Source organism: Penicillium robsamsonii (assembly GCF_028829455.1).
Source record: "Penicillium robsamsonii strain IBT 29466 chromosome Unknown utg000002l_segment0_segment0, whole genome shotgun sequence".
NCBI classification, from domain to species: Eukaryota; Fungi; Ascomycota; class Eurotiomycetes; order Eurotiales; family Aspergillaceae; genus Penicillium; species Penicillium robsamsonii.
In genome coordinates, this window is record NW_026643220.1 from 2044362 (window position 1) to 2057504 (window position 13143).

The 13143-nt window shown below is 50.2% G+C and overlaps 5 protein-coding genes across 5 annotated transcripts; 4 read left to right on the forward strand and 1 right to left on the reverse strand.

Moving 5' to 3' along the window:
• Window positions 1–21: 21 nt before the first annotated feature.
• On the forward strand, window positions 22–817 carry N7447_004031 (putative vesicle transport v-SNARE protein Gos1; the record flags this gene model as incomplete). The annotated part of the gene is made up of 3 exons (XM_057228306.1): window positions 22–87; window positions 139–252; window positions 314–817. The coding sequence occupies 3 exons, from the start codon at window positions 22–24 to the stop codon at window positions 815–817; spliced, it is 684 nt and encodes a 227-aa protein (XP_057087647.1).
• A 311-nt stretch (window positions 818–1128) lies between these two features.
• On the reverse strand, window positions 1129–2262 carry N7447_004032 (mitochondrial ATPase complex subunit ATP10; the record flags this gene model as incomplete). Its single annotated transcript, XM_057228307.1, has 2 exons — window positions 1129–1765; window positions 1838–2262. The coding sequence occupies 2 exons, from the start codon at window positions 2260–2262 to the stop codon at window positions 1129–1131; spliced, it is 1062 nt and encodes a 353-aa protein (XP_057087648.1).
• A 496-nt stretch (window positions 2263–2758) lies between these two features.
• N7447_004033 (DNA-directed DNA polymerase IV) lies at window positions 2759–5049 on the forward strand (the record flags this gene model as incomplete). The annotated part of the gene is made up of 4 exons (XM_057228308.1): window positions 2759–3155; window positions 3208–3380; window positions 3428–3817; window positions 3871–5049. 4 exons carry the CDS (start codon window positions 2759–2761, stop codon window positions 5047–5049), a joined length of 2139 nt encoding a protein of 712 aa, XP_057087649.1.
• Window positions 5050–5978: 929 nt separating this feature from the next.
• On the forward strand, window positions 5979–8494 carry N7447_004034 (uncharacterized protein; the record flags this gene model as incomplete). Its single annotated transcript, XM_057228309.1, has 7 exons — window positions 5979–6480; window positions 6537–7045; window positions 7104–7215; window positions 7268–7632; window positions 7682–8071; window positions 8128–8317; window positions 8388–8494. The coding sequence occupies 7 exons, from the start codon at window positions 5979–5981 to the stop codon at window positions 8492–8494; spliced, it is 2175 nt and encodes a 724-aa protein (XP_057087650.1).
• Window positions 8495–9140: 646 nt separating this feature from the next.
• N7447_004035 (uncharacterized protein) lies at window positions 9141–12727 on the forward strand (the record flags this gene model as incomplete). Its single annotated transcript, XM_057228310.1, has 6 exons — window positions 9141–9291; window positions 9379–9407; window positions 9462–9599; window positions 9661–9987; window positions 10575–10965; window positions 11025–12727. 6 exons carry the CDS (start codon window positions 9141–9143, stop codon window positions 12725–12727), a joined length of 2739 nt encoding a protein of 912 aa, XP_057087651.1.
• Between the last annotated feature and the right edge of the window lie 416 nt (window positions 12728–13143).

A 13143-nucleotide genomic window follows, 5' to 3' on the forward strand; every position in this document is an offset into this window, starting at 1 on the left:
TTCACATATTTTCTGCCTGCTATGGCATCCTCAACCAGTTCCGGGTGGACACAGCTCCGGCAACAAGCACGGTCGCTTGAAACTCAGGTACCAATATATCACCAGGAGTTCTACAATGTTAAACTGACGCACCAATAGACCGAGAACCTTTTCCACACCTATTCACAATTTGCCTCGATTACCAAACCACCACAATCACCCACCGAGGAAGAGCTGCGGCTTGAATCGCAATTGAAAGACCTCCTCGAAAGAGTACGTCTATTCACCGACATTCAACAGAAAAAGAACCGACAGCTAATTGACCTCCATACAGCGCGAATCTGTCATCGCCCAACTATCCCGTCTCCTTGACTCCGAAGCCACCCTCACCTCCTCCGCGTTTAAACATAACAATGTCTCTCGCCACCGCGAAATACTGCAAGACCACCGCCGCGAGCTCCAACGTCTGAACGCATCTATTGCTGAATCGCGCGACCGCGCAAACCTACTCTCCAATGTCCGGTCTGACATCGACTCCTATCGCGCATCCAACCCTGCCGCTGCCGAAGCCGAGTACATGCTCGAAGAGCGGGGCCGAGTCGAGAACAGCCACAGTATGATGGACAACGTGCTGGGCCAGGCATATGCCATCAATCAGAATTTCGTTGTCCAGAGCGAAACACTTGCCAACATCAATCGGCGCATTGTCGGCGCTGCTGGCAGTGTCCCCGGCATGAACTATCTCATGAGCAAGATTGGAAACAAGAAGAGGCGGGATGCTATTATCCTCGGGTGCTTTATTGGGTTCTGCTTTTTGATGCTGCTATTCTTCCGGTAAAGTATGTATGCGAGACCCCGGCGGTAGGTCAATTATATCGCTGCCCCTATGTCATATTGTTCTTGTGTTAGTTGCTGCTCTCCAGCGAGTGGATTTCTCTTATCGAAGGCGTTTGGGTTTGGGCATGCTCCGAGTCCCCCTTGATGGGGGAACAGAATCGATGATAATTCTCGTAACAGGGTCTTGAAGGTGCCTGTTTCTTATACTTTCTATTATACAGATTCTCTATTGTATGTACAAATTCAACCGAGAGCGGAATCATATCACATCCAAGGCTCCAGTTCAAGTAATGCCCCTCACCCCAGTCTCAATCAGTACCTGCGAGATGGGTCCTGCGCCCGGAGAGCGGCTTTCTTCTCCTCAATAAGCTTCTGCAGACCAGCATTAAGTCCCTCTAATTCAGACGCTTCAGCCGGTCCACTGCCCGCCCAGCGGATGCGACACTCGGAATCAACCAGGTAGACATAGCCGACCTTGGAATTCATCATGCCAATCGTCTCTTTGAGTGCCTGTTCGAAACCCTTCTGCACAAGGAAGTAGCGCGAATGCTGCTCCACAGGCAATTTCTGCCGCATCCGCCACATGAACGTCTTTATCAGGAATGCCTTCAACCGGTTCTCCTCAAGATTAATATCAATCCTCTGTACATGCCTTCCGCCGCTGGCCAGCGCCTCCACGAGTCCCGGGTTCTGCTTCGGCCCCGTAAATGTCGCAACCTGGCTCTCGGCCCACAAGCTTGAGAACAAGTTTACGACTGAGATGCTGCCGCGGAGCTGCGTCGTCGTGTTCTGGGGATCCTTGGGTGCTGCAAGGGTTATGCCGTGCATGTTTGGGAAGTAAAGGGCTTTATCAGCTTTGAACAGTCGTGGGTTCGAGACAAAGGTTTTGCCCTCGGCGAAGCGGAGATTGGACCATTCGCGGAAATACGGCTTGGCGACTTGTTTTGTCCTGTGGATTGCCATTATTAGTACATCTATCCCGGGGCGTAAAGAACCAGAAGAGGAAGAGGTAGACTCGTACAATTCCTTGCGCCGCTTGATGTGTCGGTCATAGTTGGTGAAGTCGTCGCGCCGCTGGCGCATCGACCGCGTGTCAATACCTGTGTTCTGTCCTTCTAGCGGCGCTTGCGGGCTACCGATGGGCCGGTCCAAGGTTGGAGGAACGAAGTCTGCGTCACCGGGCTGAGGTCCACCCGGGTTCTGTTTGAATTCGATGGCAGTCGAGAATCGGTGTCCCTCGTTTTTTATGGTTCGTTTCACGGGAGCAGGGGCGGCGTCTTTATTGTCGATAGGCTTCTCGGTTTTGCTGGAATATTGGCGCAGAGAAAAAGGTTTGGCCCGTAACTGGGAGAGAACTGCTGGGTTGCGGAATTGGCAGCTTAGACAATGGCCGGTCTGCAGGAGGGGGAGGTCGACCACCAAGGTGGGGAGAGTGGATTTCCACATGTTGACTGACGGTGTATCAGTCAATGGACTCTGTGGTGGATTGTGAGGTTATTGCTTTCGAACTCCGCGCATTTGATCTTCCATGGAAATCGATAGTCACATGACACGGTATTTCCATTTTGGGAATAGGTGAGAATAATTCTCTGGAAGTAATATATGTAGAGTAGAATTATGTTGTAGAATTGACGATATATAAAGCACTATCTAGGTCTGCAATTCCCGAGGTCTCACACCTGTATATGTCGGTTATAGGTCACCTATTGAGGAAAGGCCTGCCACTTTAGAAGCACGTGACTTGGCGCCCATTTCGCGCCAGTCAATCGCGTCCACGGGGTCACCCAATGTGGTCCAAGGAAGCCTTCGGCCCATTACCTCTCTCTCTTTTCTCCCAGGGATTATACGAGTACACGGTCCCACGGTGACTCCAGACACCTATATAATGAACCATCCATCGTCTAGGCACCCGTCTCTCCATTGGATTCCGGACTAGCGCACTATGAAGGACCATTTTCGGAGTAAAAAGACCTTTTTTGTGGCTCTTGACCGGCTGGATGATTCGGATGATTCGGATGATCAGGATGAAGAGGAAACCAGCTGGAAGAGTCTCCTAACTTTGTCTGCAAAAGTTGACAAACTTAATCCAAACAAAGTCGCTCTTTGTTCAGAGCGTATCCCACTTCCTCGAGCAAGTTCGGACCCTATATCTTTGTGTGATCTTCAAACCAAGAGAAGCGGTCCGGTCGCTGCCCCCAGACCTACTCCCACGCACCTCCCTCGGACGACTGGAACCATGCCTAACATCAAGAGCGGAGGGCCTCCTCAAAAGAAAAGAAAGACAAGCCATGCTAAGATAATCCCAGATGACCAACAGATCTTCAAGGGATTAATATTCTGTAAGTTCTCTAGATTCCTCACAGCCTACTCTCACTAAACTCTCGGTTCCAGTCTTCTTCCCGAACAATGATGTATCTCCCTTCCGACGATTGCGGATCCAACGAGCACAAGATTATGGTGCACGATGGAGTCGAGATTGGGCTGCAGATGTCACCCATGTGATTATGGACAAAGGCTTGCTATCTAGCGATCTCCTTAGCCACCTCAAACTCGAAGCTTTGCCAGTCAGTTCATTCGTGAGATGTTCAAACTTCAGTATTAACTGTCGCAGACGAGTGTTGCTCTTGTCAATGAATCCTATCCATCCGAATGCATCCAGTTTCGATCGGTTCTTGACACCTCGCAGCTCCGCTTTCGTGTCAATGGAACCCCGACAACCGCAGAGAAGAAGTCTCCAGTGGCAGAACTACCTCCTGATTCCCTTCCGTTGAAGCCATCTCGGCGGGAAAAAAACCAGTTTCCAGAACGTTGTTTGTCTCCAGTGGAGGAATCGACGCCGAATCTGCCAAAAGACTTCAAAGAAACCGTGCCCGAAAGTGTGTCCCACACCGTGATCACCGAACCGGTTCATGAAACAACCGAAGAGGCGTGTAAAAGAGCAAGCTGGGAGCGAGATGCACTGGATGATATAATAGATGAGGCCAAGGCCACAAGCCATCTGGTAAAGCCTCTTCTTTGTCAGTGAAAGCTCAAACGACTGATCTTTATAACCAGCCTCTGGATCCACTTGAATTTCCCATTGACGAATCTGCTGCTGACAGCTCCGATATTGAAACCTCGAGCTCAGGGGAGGAGTCAAGTCGGAAGACACGAAAAACATCCACTGAAGAAGCCAAAGGCAAAGACAAATCTGACTGGACCAAAGGTTTCGCCTGTATGCAGAAGTTCGATCCGGACATGAAACTTGCCAATCCGAACACCCGAACCATCGAGATACTTCAGCAGATGCTGGAATATTATACCCAAACTGCAGACCAGTGGCGGGTTCTGGCTTATCGCAAAGCCATCACCGCTTTGCGAAAGCAACCAAACAAGATTACCACACGAGCGCAGGCTCGGGCAATCCCTGGTGTCGGAGAGCGGTTGGCTGACAAGATTGAAGAAATCGTCTTGACTAACCGCCTTCGTCGTCTCGAAAATACCAACAACGCCCCAGAAGACTTGATAATTCAACAATTCCTCGGCGTTTATGGCGCTGGTCTTCTCCAGGCCTCCAAATGGGTCGCGCAGGGCTACATATCTCTGAAGGATTTATTGGAAAGGGCTCCATTGACCAAGCAGCAGCGTATTGGGGTGGAACGTCATAGCGACTTCGCGCAGCGAATTCCCCGCAAGGAGGTCGAAGCCCACGGGGCGATTGTGCGAAAGGCGGTGGAGGCTGTGGATAGGGATATGCAGGTGATAATCGCGGGCTCTTACCGCCGCGGGGCACTCACCTGCGGGGACGTGGACTGTCTGATCACCAAACCTGGTGCCTCGCTGGAGCAAATCCGCACCATGGTGCTCGGTCTTGTTGTCCCCAAATTGTTCAGCAGTGGCTTTCTGAAGGCCAGCCTTGCCATCTCGTCGAACCGTGATGGATCGAAGTGGCACGGTGCATCAGCCCTACCTGGGACCACCCTGTGGCGTCGGATAGATTTACTGTTCGTTCCTGATGCGGAGATTGGGGCGGCGTTGATATATTTTACGGGGAATGATATATTCAACCGGAGTATGAGATTGTTGGCACGCAAGAAACGCATGTGCTTGAATCAGAAGGGTCTTTACACGGATGTGCTTCGGAGCCAGCAAGTGAAACTGAATGGGGGCCGGTTGATTGAGAGCCGGGATGAACGCCGGATCTTTTCTGTGTTGGGTGTGCCCTGGCGGCCTCCCGAGCACCGGATCTGTTGACGCACACTCTACGGCATAAAACAGTCTCGATTTCATCCATGGACTCATGAGACTATTTGCAATAATACAATGTGATGGCAACAATATTCTTAGTGTTAGTCCTAGCTACACATGATATGGGGAGGTTTTGGGAAGCACCGAAATTATTATGTGGGAATGGCAATATCTTTGGATTGGCGGTTTTCCTACATGTAGGGATAGTATGTATGCTAATGATTCGTATTGCTGGGTATCAAGAAGATACCCTAAAAATAAAAATAAAAATCAAGGAAAAAAGAAATTGTACAGCTTGCATAGCTGCCCATACATAGAGTTTCCATACAGAAGAAGAGAGAGAGAGAGAGATTCAGAGGGCAGCAGTCACAGTGGCACAAAGTGACTAAGAATTCCTCTCCCTCCAATACTCACCTTTCCTCTTCAACCTCATCCCGTAACAAACTCATCCTTTCCCTCGTCTCATATCTAATTTGATAATCGAGACATCATTCTTCTTTCATCACCGCCTTTCTCCTACCGCCTTGAAGAAGACATCACCGCCTTTCGTGCGGTGAAGCTTCCATCGCGTGTTCCTCCCCTTGCGACTTCCAGACCGCCCTCTACTGCCCTGCGTTTTGCCCGCACATCATCGATTCACTCATCTTGAGATTTGTTTTTTTTTTTAAATTCCGTTTCAAGTCTCTTTTGAGCTGGTCCTATCTGAGGTTCACGGCCTGGGCCTCCCAGTCCCTTGTGACTGTGTGCGTGATTTTCTCCCACATCCCACATTCCACGTTTTCTAACCCGAGTCCACAGACATATCAGCTTGGCGGGACTCACTGCTCATCCTGAGTGAGCGACACGTCGATTGCTCTGGTCGACTGTTTACTGTCACTAGACTTCCACTTGACACGTGAAACCCTCTCAAAAACACGTCCACAACAACCCCCACAATGGGTCGCAAACCCAACCAACTCATCCTCGAGTTCTTCCACCGGGGTCCCAAGCTGGAAGACGCGAGCAATCGCTACCAACATACTTGCAAAGCCTGCGGCGAGGTATTTCCCAAGGGTCGCATTGACAGCCTCACCAACCATCTGGTAAAAAAATGCCAGGCAATTCCCCTACGCGACCGCCAACGCGTCTTGTTGCGACTCCACGAACTCCCCGACTTGACCGACGGAGACTCGAACAAGGATTCCCCTTCTGGAAATAAAGGCAAGTCTGCTGATGGTGGATTTCCCAACCGACAGAACTTCGACGGCCTCAATGTGTTGGCCGAGGCCTCGCGACAGGTGGGCGCTTCGGACGTGACCAAGCGCGGACCGGGATACACTCAGTCTGTCACAGCTGGAGGCAAGACTGTGATTGTTGATCCCGCGCTTGAAGCGGAGGGATTCCAGGGACATTCACAAACAACTGACTCCAAGATGGAGGGTACAGCAAATGCCGAAGGTATGTGTTCTTTTTTGTACACAGTTTGCACGCCAAGGACCACTAACAATTTGTAGGAACTCCCCAATCATCCAATGCCCCTAGTATTCCTGCCCTTCCAAGTCACACTCCGGGCGAGCATCCGTCATCCATGTCTCCGCCTCTTGGCGATGCGTCCATGTCGCCTGAATCTGCCTCGAATGCGCGCCAGTCACAGCTGTCGATGATTGCAGCTTCTGCCAATGAAATGGTCCCCCAAGGAATGTCGATTGACAGTGACAACCTCAGCTCTGATATGAAGCTGGGCCAATGGCAGCAGCTGTCCACACACGAGCAGCTGCTTTTCGACAGCCTGCAAGAGCATGACCCTTCGTTGACTGCTGCCACCCAGCGTGCAGCATCTTACCCCCGCCCCATTGCCATGAACCCAAATACCCAGGCAAAGGGGTTTGTGAACGAGTTTGGTAACTCAACCAAGCCCATGAAGCCCAAGGTGCGGGGACGTTTCACTGCAGAGCGACGCCGTGAAGTCCAAGACGTGCGGAAGAAGGGTGCATGCCTTCGTTGCCGAATGCTCAAGAAACCTGTATGTATCTATGAATCTCTGTGTGAACTAAGTGAATATCACTGACAAATGTTGATAGTGCTCTGGCGATACCCCTTGCACAACTTGCGCTAGCGTGGAGAGTGCTCGTCTATGGAAGCACCCGTGCCTGCGTACCCGACTTTCTGATGAGTTTGAACTTTACAATGCTAGTATGATGCTTATATTTTGCTCTTTTCGATAATATACTGACTTGGACTCTAGATCTCAATTCGACACTTGCCTACCATGACACCAACAGCATTAAAAACCAAATCAAATTTGAACACTACTCCGGTCGCATCGAAGTTACCCACTTCGAAGAGAGTAACTCTTTCATGACTTTCAGTGGACTGCAGGGACACCGCACTTCAGTGTCTGCACTTGACCCTCAGTTGCAAGCCCTTGGAGATGACCAGTTCTCTGGTCCTTCGCAAGAAGTCTACCTCCTGGACGCCGACTCGGATGACATCCCAAGCAAGTTGGAGATGTACATCAAGAAGAATGCTTCTTACTTCTACGAGCGAGAGACGTCACCTTTCATGAAGCCCACTCTGCTTCTTGCTGCTGAACTCAGCCAGGGAAAGAAGGTATGTTGTTTGACATTCATTGTGGAAATGTGTTTTAATAAAGATATAGGATATCCTTCTGGAACGCGTATTGGAGCTGTGGGTCGCGACCCATATTCTCGTCGATACAGAACTCACCTGGAAAACTTACTACAACCCTACTCTGCCCCCGAACTCGTTGCATTCTCTTTCTCAGCCATCGGACGAGGGCCGTCTGCCCATCGAGGAGGTGTCTGACCCAGAGTCATACGGACTTCTCTGCAGTCAGTTGCGCGCCGCTATGGAGAAGCGTGCCTCGCAGCTGAGCAAGTTTGTCATCAATGATTTGGAGCGTCGACTCCTTCAGCGCCAGAAGTGTGGCTGGTTCGATACTTACATTGTTGCTATTATCCTCTTGAACTGCGTGGAGCGCACCTGCTGGCTGTTCCGCTCATGGGACAACGAGAACTTTTCTCAGCGCGTAAGTGGTCTATCTCTATTCTCTTATGATGCAACTCACACTAACAATCCGTCCAGTGGCCCCTTGACAAGCGTCCCCCTTACTACTTCAACCAGTCTGACCGCTTCGCCGACATCCTAGAGATGCTCTTGCGCATGCGCCACATTCCCCCCAAGGCCACTTTCCGCCCAGACAATGGTATTCTGAAGGCAGTCGACGGTAGCGACGAGCACGCCGTCCGCTGGTTTGATATGATTCAAATTACCCGTACGTCACACATTGTATCATGATTTGCGCATATCTGAAGTTCCCTAACTAACATTCATTTTCTGCCCAGCCTACTTTATCGAAGAACGCAAGAATGCCGTCTTCGACCCATCCGACTCACGCTCTCTGGATTGCCACCATAGTGCCAGTCTCCTTGAGCCTAACAATGCCACCTAGCTTCTCACCGAAAGAAATCAAATCATGAAAAGCCAAAAATCACTACAAAAATCGAAAAACCACAAAACTTCGGGAAAAAAGGAACCAGCAACAATGTCCGAGTCACCTTTTTTCGTCCTTTGCGTTGTCAGTGTAGGTCAATTGCTGGTGAAACTTGCCATTACGAAAGCGATAGCGAAATGCATGGCATCAGTCCAAGTCTCTTGAATTTAGGCTGGTTTTGGGTCTGATTTGCTTATGGAGTTTGTTTGCAGGTGGATCTATTTTCAAGCGAACTGCGATAGAACATATCAGGATCCATGTGGAATGTTCTGATATTTCTAATTGGGTGTTCGTGGGTGTTGAAGGAGGTGTCTTATATCTGTAGCTCTAAAGCTTTATTCGTTAGGCTTGAATGTATGAAGTAAATGTTATTTCATGTTCTAAGTATATAGTGTTTTGTATAGATGTAATATTTGCATGTGCACCGAGGTTCAGGAACAGGATCAGGGACCCAAAATATAAAGATATTTTAGATCTTTCAGTCTTATTGGCCGATTCTTTGAACTTACATTATTTTCATAACTTGGATGACGTAGGTAATCGGACGATTGGCGTTTCACCTTGTCCCTTTCACACCCCGTCTTCATACTTCACTTCCTCAACTATGCCTCCATTTCGCAACTTTCTAGGACGAAAGTCCCAACCCAATGGAGATCCCACTGTCTCAGATGAGAACTTACTATCTCCAAACCAACGCCCTGCGCCTATACCGATCCGCAGTAGCCAGGATGAACCCTCCGAATACAAATTGAGTGGTATGTCCGAATCTCCCCCGCACTGTTGTGACTGCAGTGACTGCAGTGGCGGCTTGGCTCTCTTGAAATGCTAACCCCGGTCCCCAGTGGTCAACGATAGCGGCGTCTATCTTCCGGTATAGGCTGTTTGGCGGGAAAATGTGATACACCTGCTAAAATTCCTGCGACAGCCTTCTCCCCCCGATCGCCCAAGTTTCTGGCGCCGGTACCCGGGCTCCAACAAATCCATCAACCATCGAGATCTCGTTGACGAGAATGAGCCTTTCTCCATCTCTCGCGAGTCCTTCGACTCTTATCGCCGATCCTTTGTATGCCCCCCCGCCTTCCGAACCGATCCGCATAAACCCAACTAACATTAAATCTTTCTAGGATATCTCCGCCCGCTCACCCATAATCCATCCCGATGCTGGTCCCTCTCGAACTTCTCTTGATTCTCGATTCTCCCGATTAACCCCATCGGGAACTCACTCCAACAGCTTCACCAAGCCTGACCCCATGGAGGAAGAAGCCTTTGAAGAAGTAGGCCTAAACGATGAAGTGAAACCTAAGAAGAAGGGTTTCCTCTCTAGATTCGGTGACTCTACTAATGATGCGCAATCGCCCGGCCCCAAGTCTTCTACTTCGTCCTTCAACTTCCACATCCCCGGCCGCAAGCGCGCCCAGAGTGGCGTCGGAGCAGAACTGGGGTCTGTGAAGGTAAATTCCTCTGCACCTGCGCCCACCGATGAGACATGAAGTGATGAATGATGAGATATGCTTAATGCGTTGTGATTCTCTCTACGGCGTTTTGGGTTTGTTTCGGGTGATGCAAGCCACACTCGCTTAAGGGATGATATAATTTGGGATTTGGTTGATGGTAATAGGGATCGCCTTGTCCCTGAAGAGTCTGGGTGGCTCATGTCACTTATTAGCATTTTGTACATCTGTTGCCATCGAGTTGCGACTCGGGCCATCTGTGCTTCGTTCAGAGACAATATCCTACATTTTTTTTCTCATATAACTCCTATGGCAATCAGCCCCTGGGCCTCCACAGATAATTCAATCCTATTTTCTGTAAGAAATTCATTAGAAATATGTATTTTGATACGTTGCTATGTGTATGAAACTGGGAGTAAACTCCAGGGCTGTGTTGTATCTTATCAGTGCAAACCGTGCAAACAGCCGGCAAAAAAACTTCCTCCGCCTGCAATCAAAAAAAATTATCCACCAGGACATCGAGCAGTCTCCGCTCGCAAAGACCCCGGTTTTATTACTTTTTTACAGAGATACCCTACAGCCTACAGAAATCATCTTTCATTATGGCTGGATTGAAGCGTGCCGTCGACGGCAGCGAAGAGCGCAATGGCAAGCGGAGCAAGACCAAGGAAGGCTCCGCATCCAAGTCCAAGAGCGTGAAGTCAAGCTCTTCATCCAAGAAGGACTCCAAGAAGGATTCCAAGTCCAGCAAGAGCGACAAGAAGCCTTCAAAGAAGATTCAGAAGGAAGAATCCGAGGACGACGATGACTTCGACATCGACGATGTCTCGGATGAAGATATTGATGCCCTTGATGCCCTTTCAGACGACGAGATGCCCGATGTGAGCGAGGAGGAGAAGCCCAAGTCAGACAAGAAGTCCAATGTGGATGACGAAGAGCGCAAAGAGGCCCCAAAGAACACCAATCCCAACCCCAACAGTAAGTTTCAGTTCTGCCTCCTTGACGGCGCCTCATCTAATCTTTTATTGCGCGTCTAGATTCTCGCGAATCCCACCTTAAGCAAAAAGCACTCCAGCAGGAGCGCAAGGCTGCGAAGCCCAATGCCGATACTGTCGCCCGCTCCAAGAAGTTGTGGGAGCAGTTGCGCCGCAAGTCCCATGTTCCTCTGGACCAGAGAAAGAAGCTTGTCAAGGAGCTGTTTGAGATCATCACTGGGCGTGTTCGCGACTTTGTGTTCAAGCACGACTCGGTGCGAGTCATTCAGACTGCTCTCAAGTACGGAAACCTCGAGCAGCGCAAGCTGATTGCGCACGAGTTGAAAGGCACCTACAAGGAGCTGGCACAAAGTCGATACGCCAAGTTCTTGGTTGGAAAGTTGATTGTCCACGGAGATGACGAGACCCGCGATTTGATCATTCCAGAGTTCTACAGCCATGTCAGACGTCTCATCCGCCACCCCGAGGGTTCATGGATTCTTGACGACATCTACCGCACAGTTGCGACCAAGGCACAGAAGGCGAGACTCCTCCGCGAGTGGTACGGTCCCGAGTTTGTCATTTTCCAAGATGAGAAGGACACCACTTCCGATCTCACCAAGATCATCGAAGCCCACCCCGAGAAGCGTGGACCGATCATGAACTACTTGCGCGAGCTGATTAACCAGCTGGTGCAGAAGAAGAGCACTGGTTTCACCATGCTTCACGACGCTATGTTGCAATATTTCCTCAACACAAAACCCGGCAGCAACGAAGCGAACGAGTTCATCGAGTTGCTCAAGGGCGATGAAGAGGGTGACCTGGTCAAGAACTTGGCTTTCACCAAGTCCGGCTCCCGCCTGATGTGTTTGACTTTCGCATACTCCAACGCCAAAGACCGCAAGCTGCTTCTACGATTCTACCGCGACACCATCAAGGCGATGGCCGGCGATGTCTACGGTCACCAGGTTATCCTTGCCGCGTACGAGGTCATTGATGATACCAAACTCAGCTCCAAGTCCTTCTTCCCCGAGCTTCTGAACCAGAACGAACCCGAAGAGACCCGTCACGAGGAGCTCTGCTACCAGGTCAACGACTTGACTGCCCGCATCGCCGTGCTATACCCCTTCGCCGGCGAACGCGTCAAGTGGCTCCTCCCCGAGGCCGATCAACCCGTCCTCGAAGAAGTCCGCGAGGTCCGCAAGGAGACCTCCAAGAAAGACCCGGCTATCCGCCGCCTGGAACTCGTCAAGGTTGCTTCGCCGACCCTGCTCGAATTCATCGCTGCCCGCGCCTCTACCCTCCTCGAGACGACCTTTGGCTGCCAGTTCCTCTCCGAGGTGCTGTTTGAAGCCGACGGCGACAAGACCGCCGCTCTCGCGGCCGTGGCTGAGGCCGCCAAGTCGCACACCGAAGCCCGCGATACTGCACACGCCGGACGTCTTCTCAAGTCTCTTGTGCAGGGTGGACGATTCAACCCGGCCACCAAGTCTATTGAGAAGGTGGAGCCCGCGTTGAACTTCCACAATGTGCTATACGAGCAGATCAAGGATGAGGTCATGGACTGGGCGACGGGGGCTAACCCCTTTGTGATTGTCGCGCTGGCTGAGTCTGAGGACTTTGAGAAGAAGAGCGAGCTGCTCAAGACTCTGAAGAAGAACAAGAAGGCGCTGGAGCAGGCCTCGGCGTTGACCGTGGAGAAGGATGGAAAGACCAAGCCCAGCCCGGCTAGCAGTGGTGCGAAGTTGTTGCTTGCGAAGATCTAGATATAAGCGTTTCTACGGGATTATTGCATGTGTAATTACGTTGTATACAAAAAAGCATACCTTTTCTTTTTTTCATCTTTTCTCTCATTTTCTCTCATTTTCTCTTTTCTTCCCTCTAACGTTGCGATGTTCCTGAAATTACCTTCTCCACCGATGTGGACCTCTTCCTACGATCTCAGGGGTTCGTCCATTTTTATTTTAACCATGGGAAAAATAATTCAGCCATATGGAGTATATGGGTTATATGCAAATGAAAAATGTCTGGATCATATCCTTACTGCAACACTGCATATTCTATGTACTCTGGACTTCGTACATGGGTATACATCACATCGCCCATTATACGAAATGGAGACAATTCAAAGAAAATACAGAACCACATAGACCTGGATCTACCTAGTAATCTTATTATACGA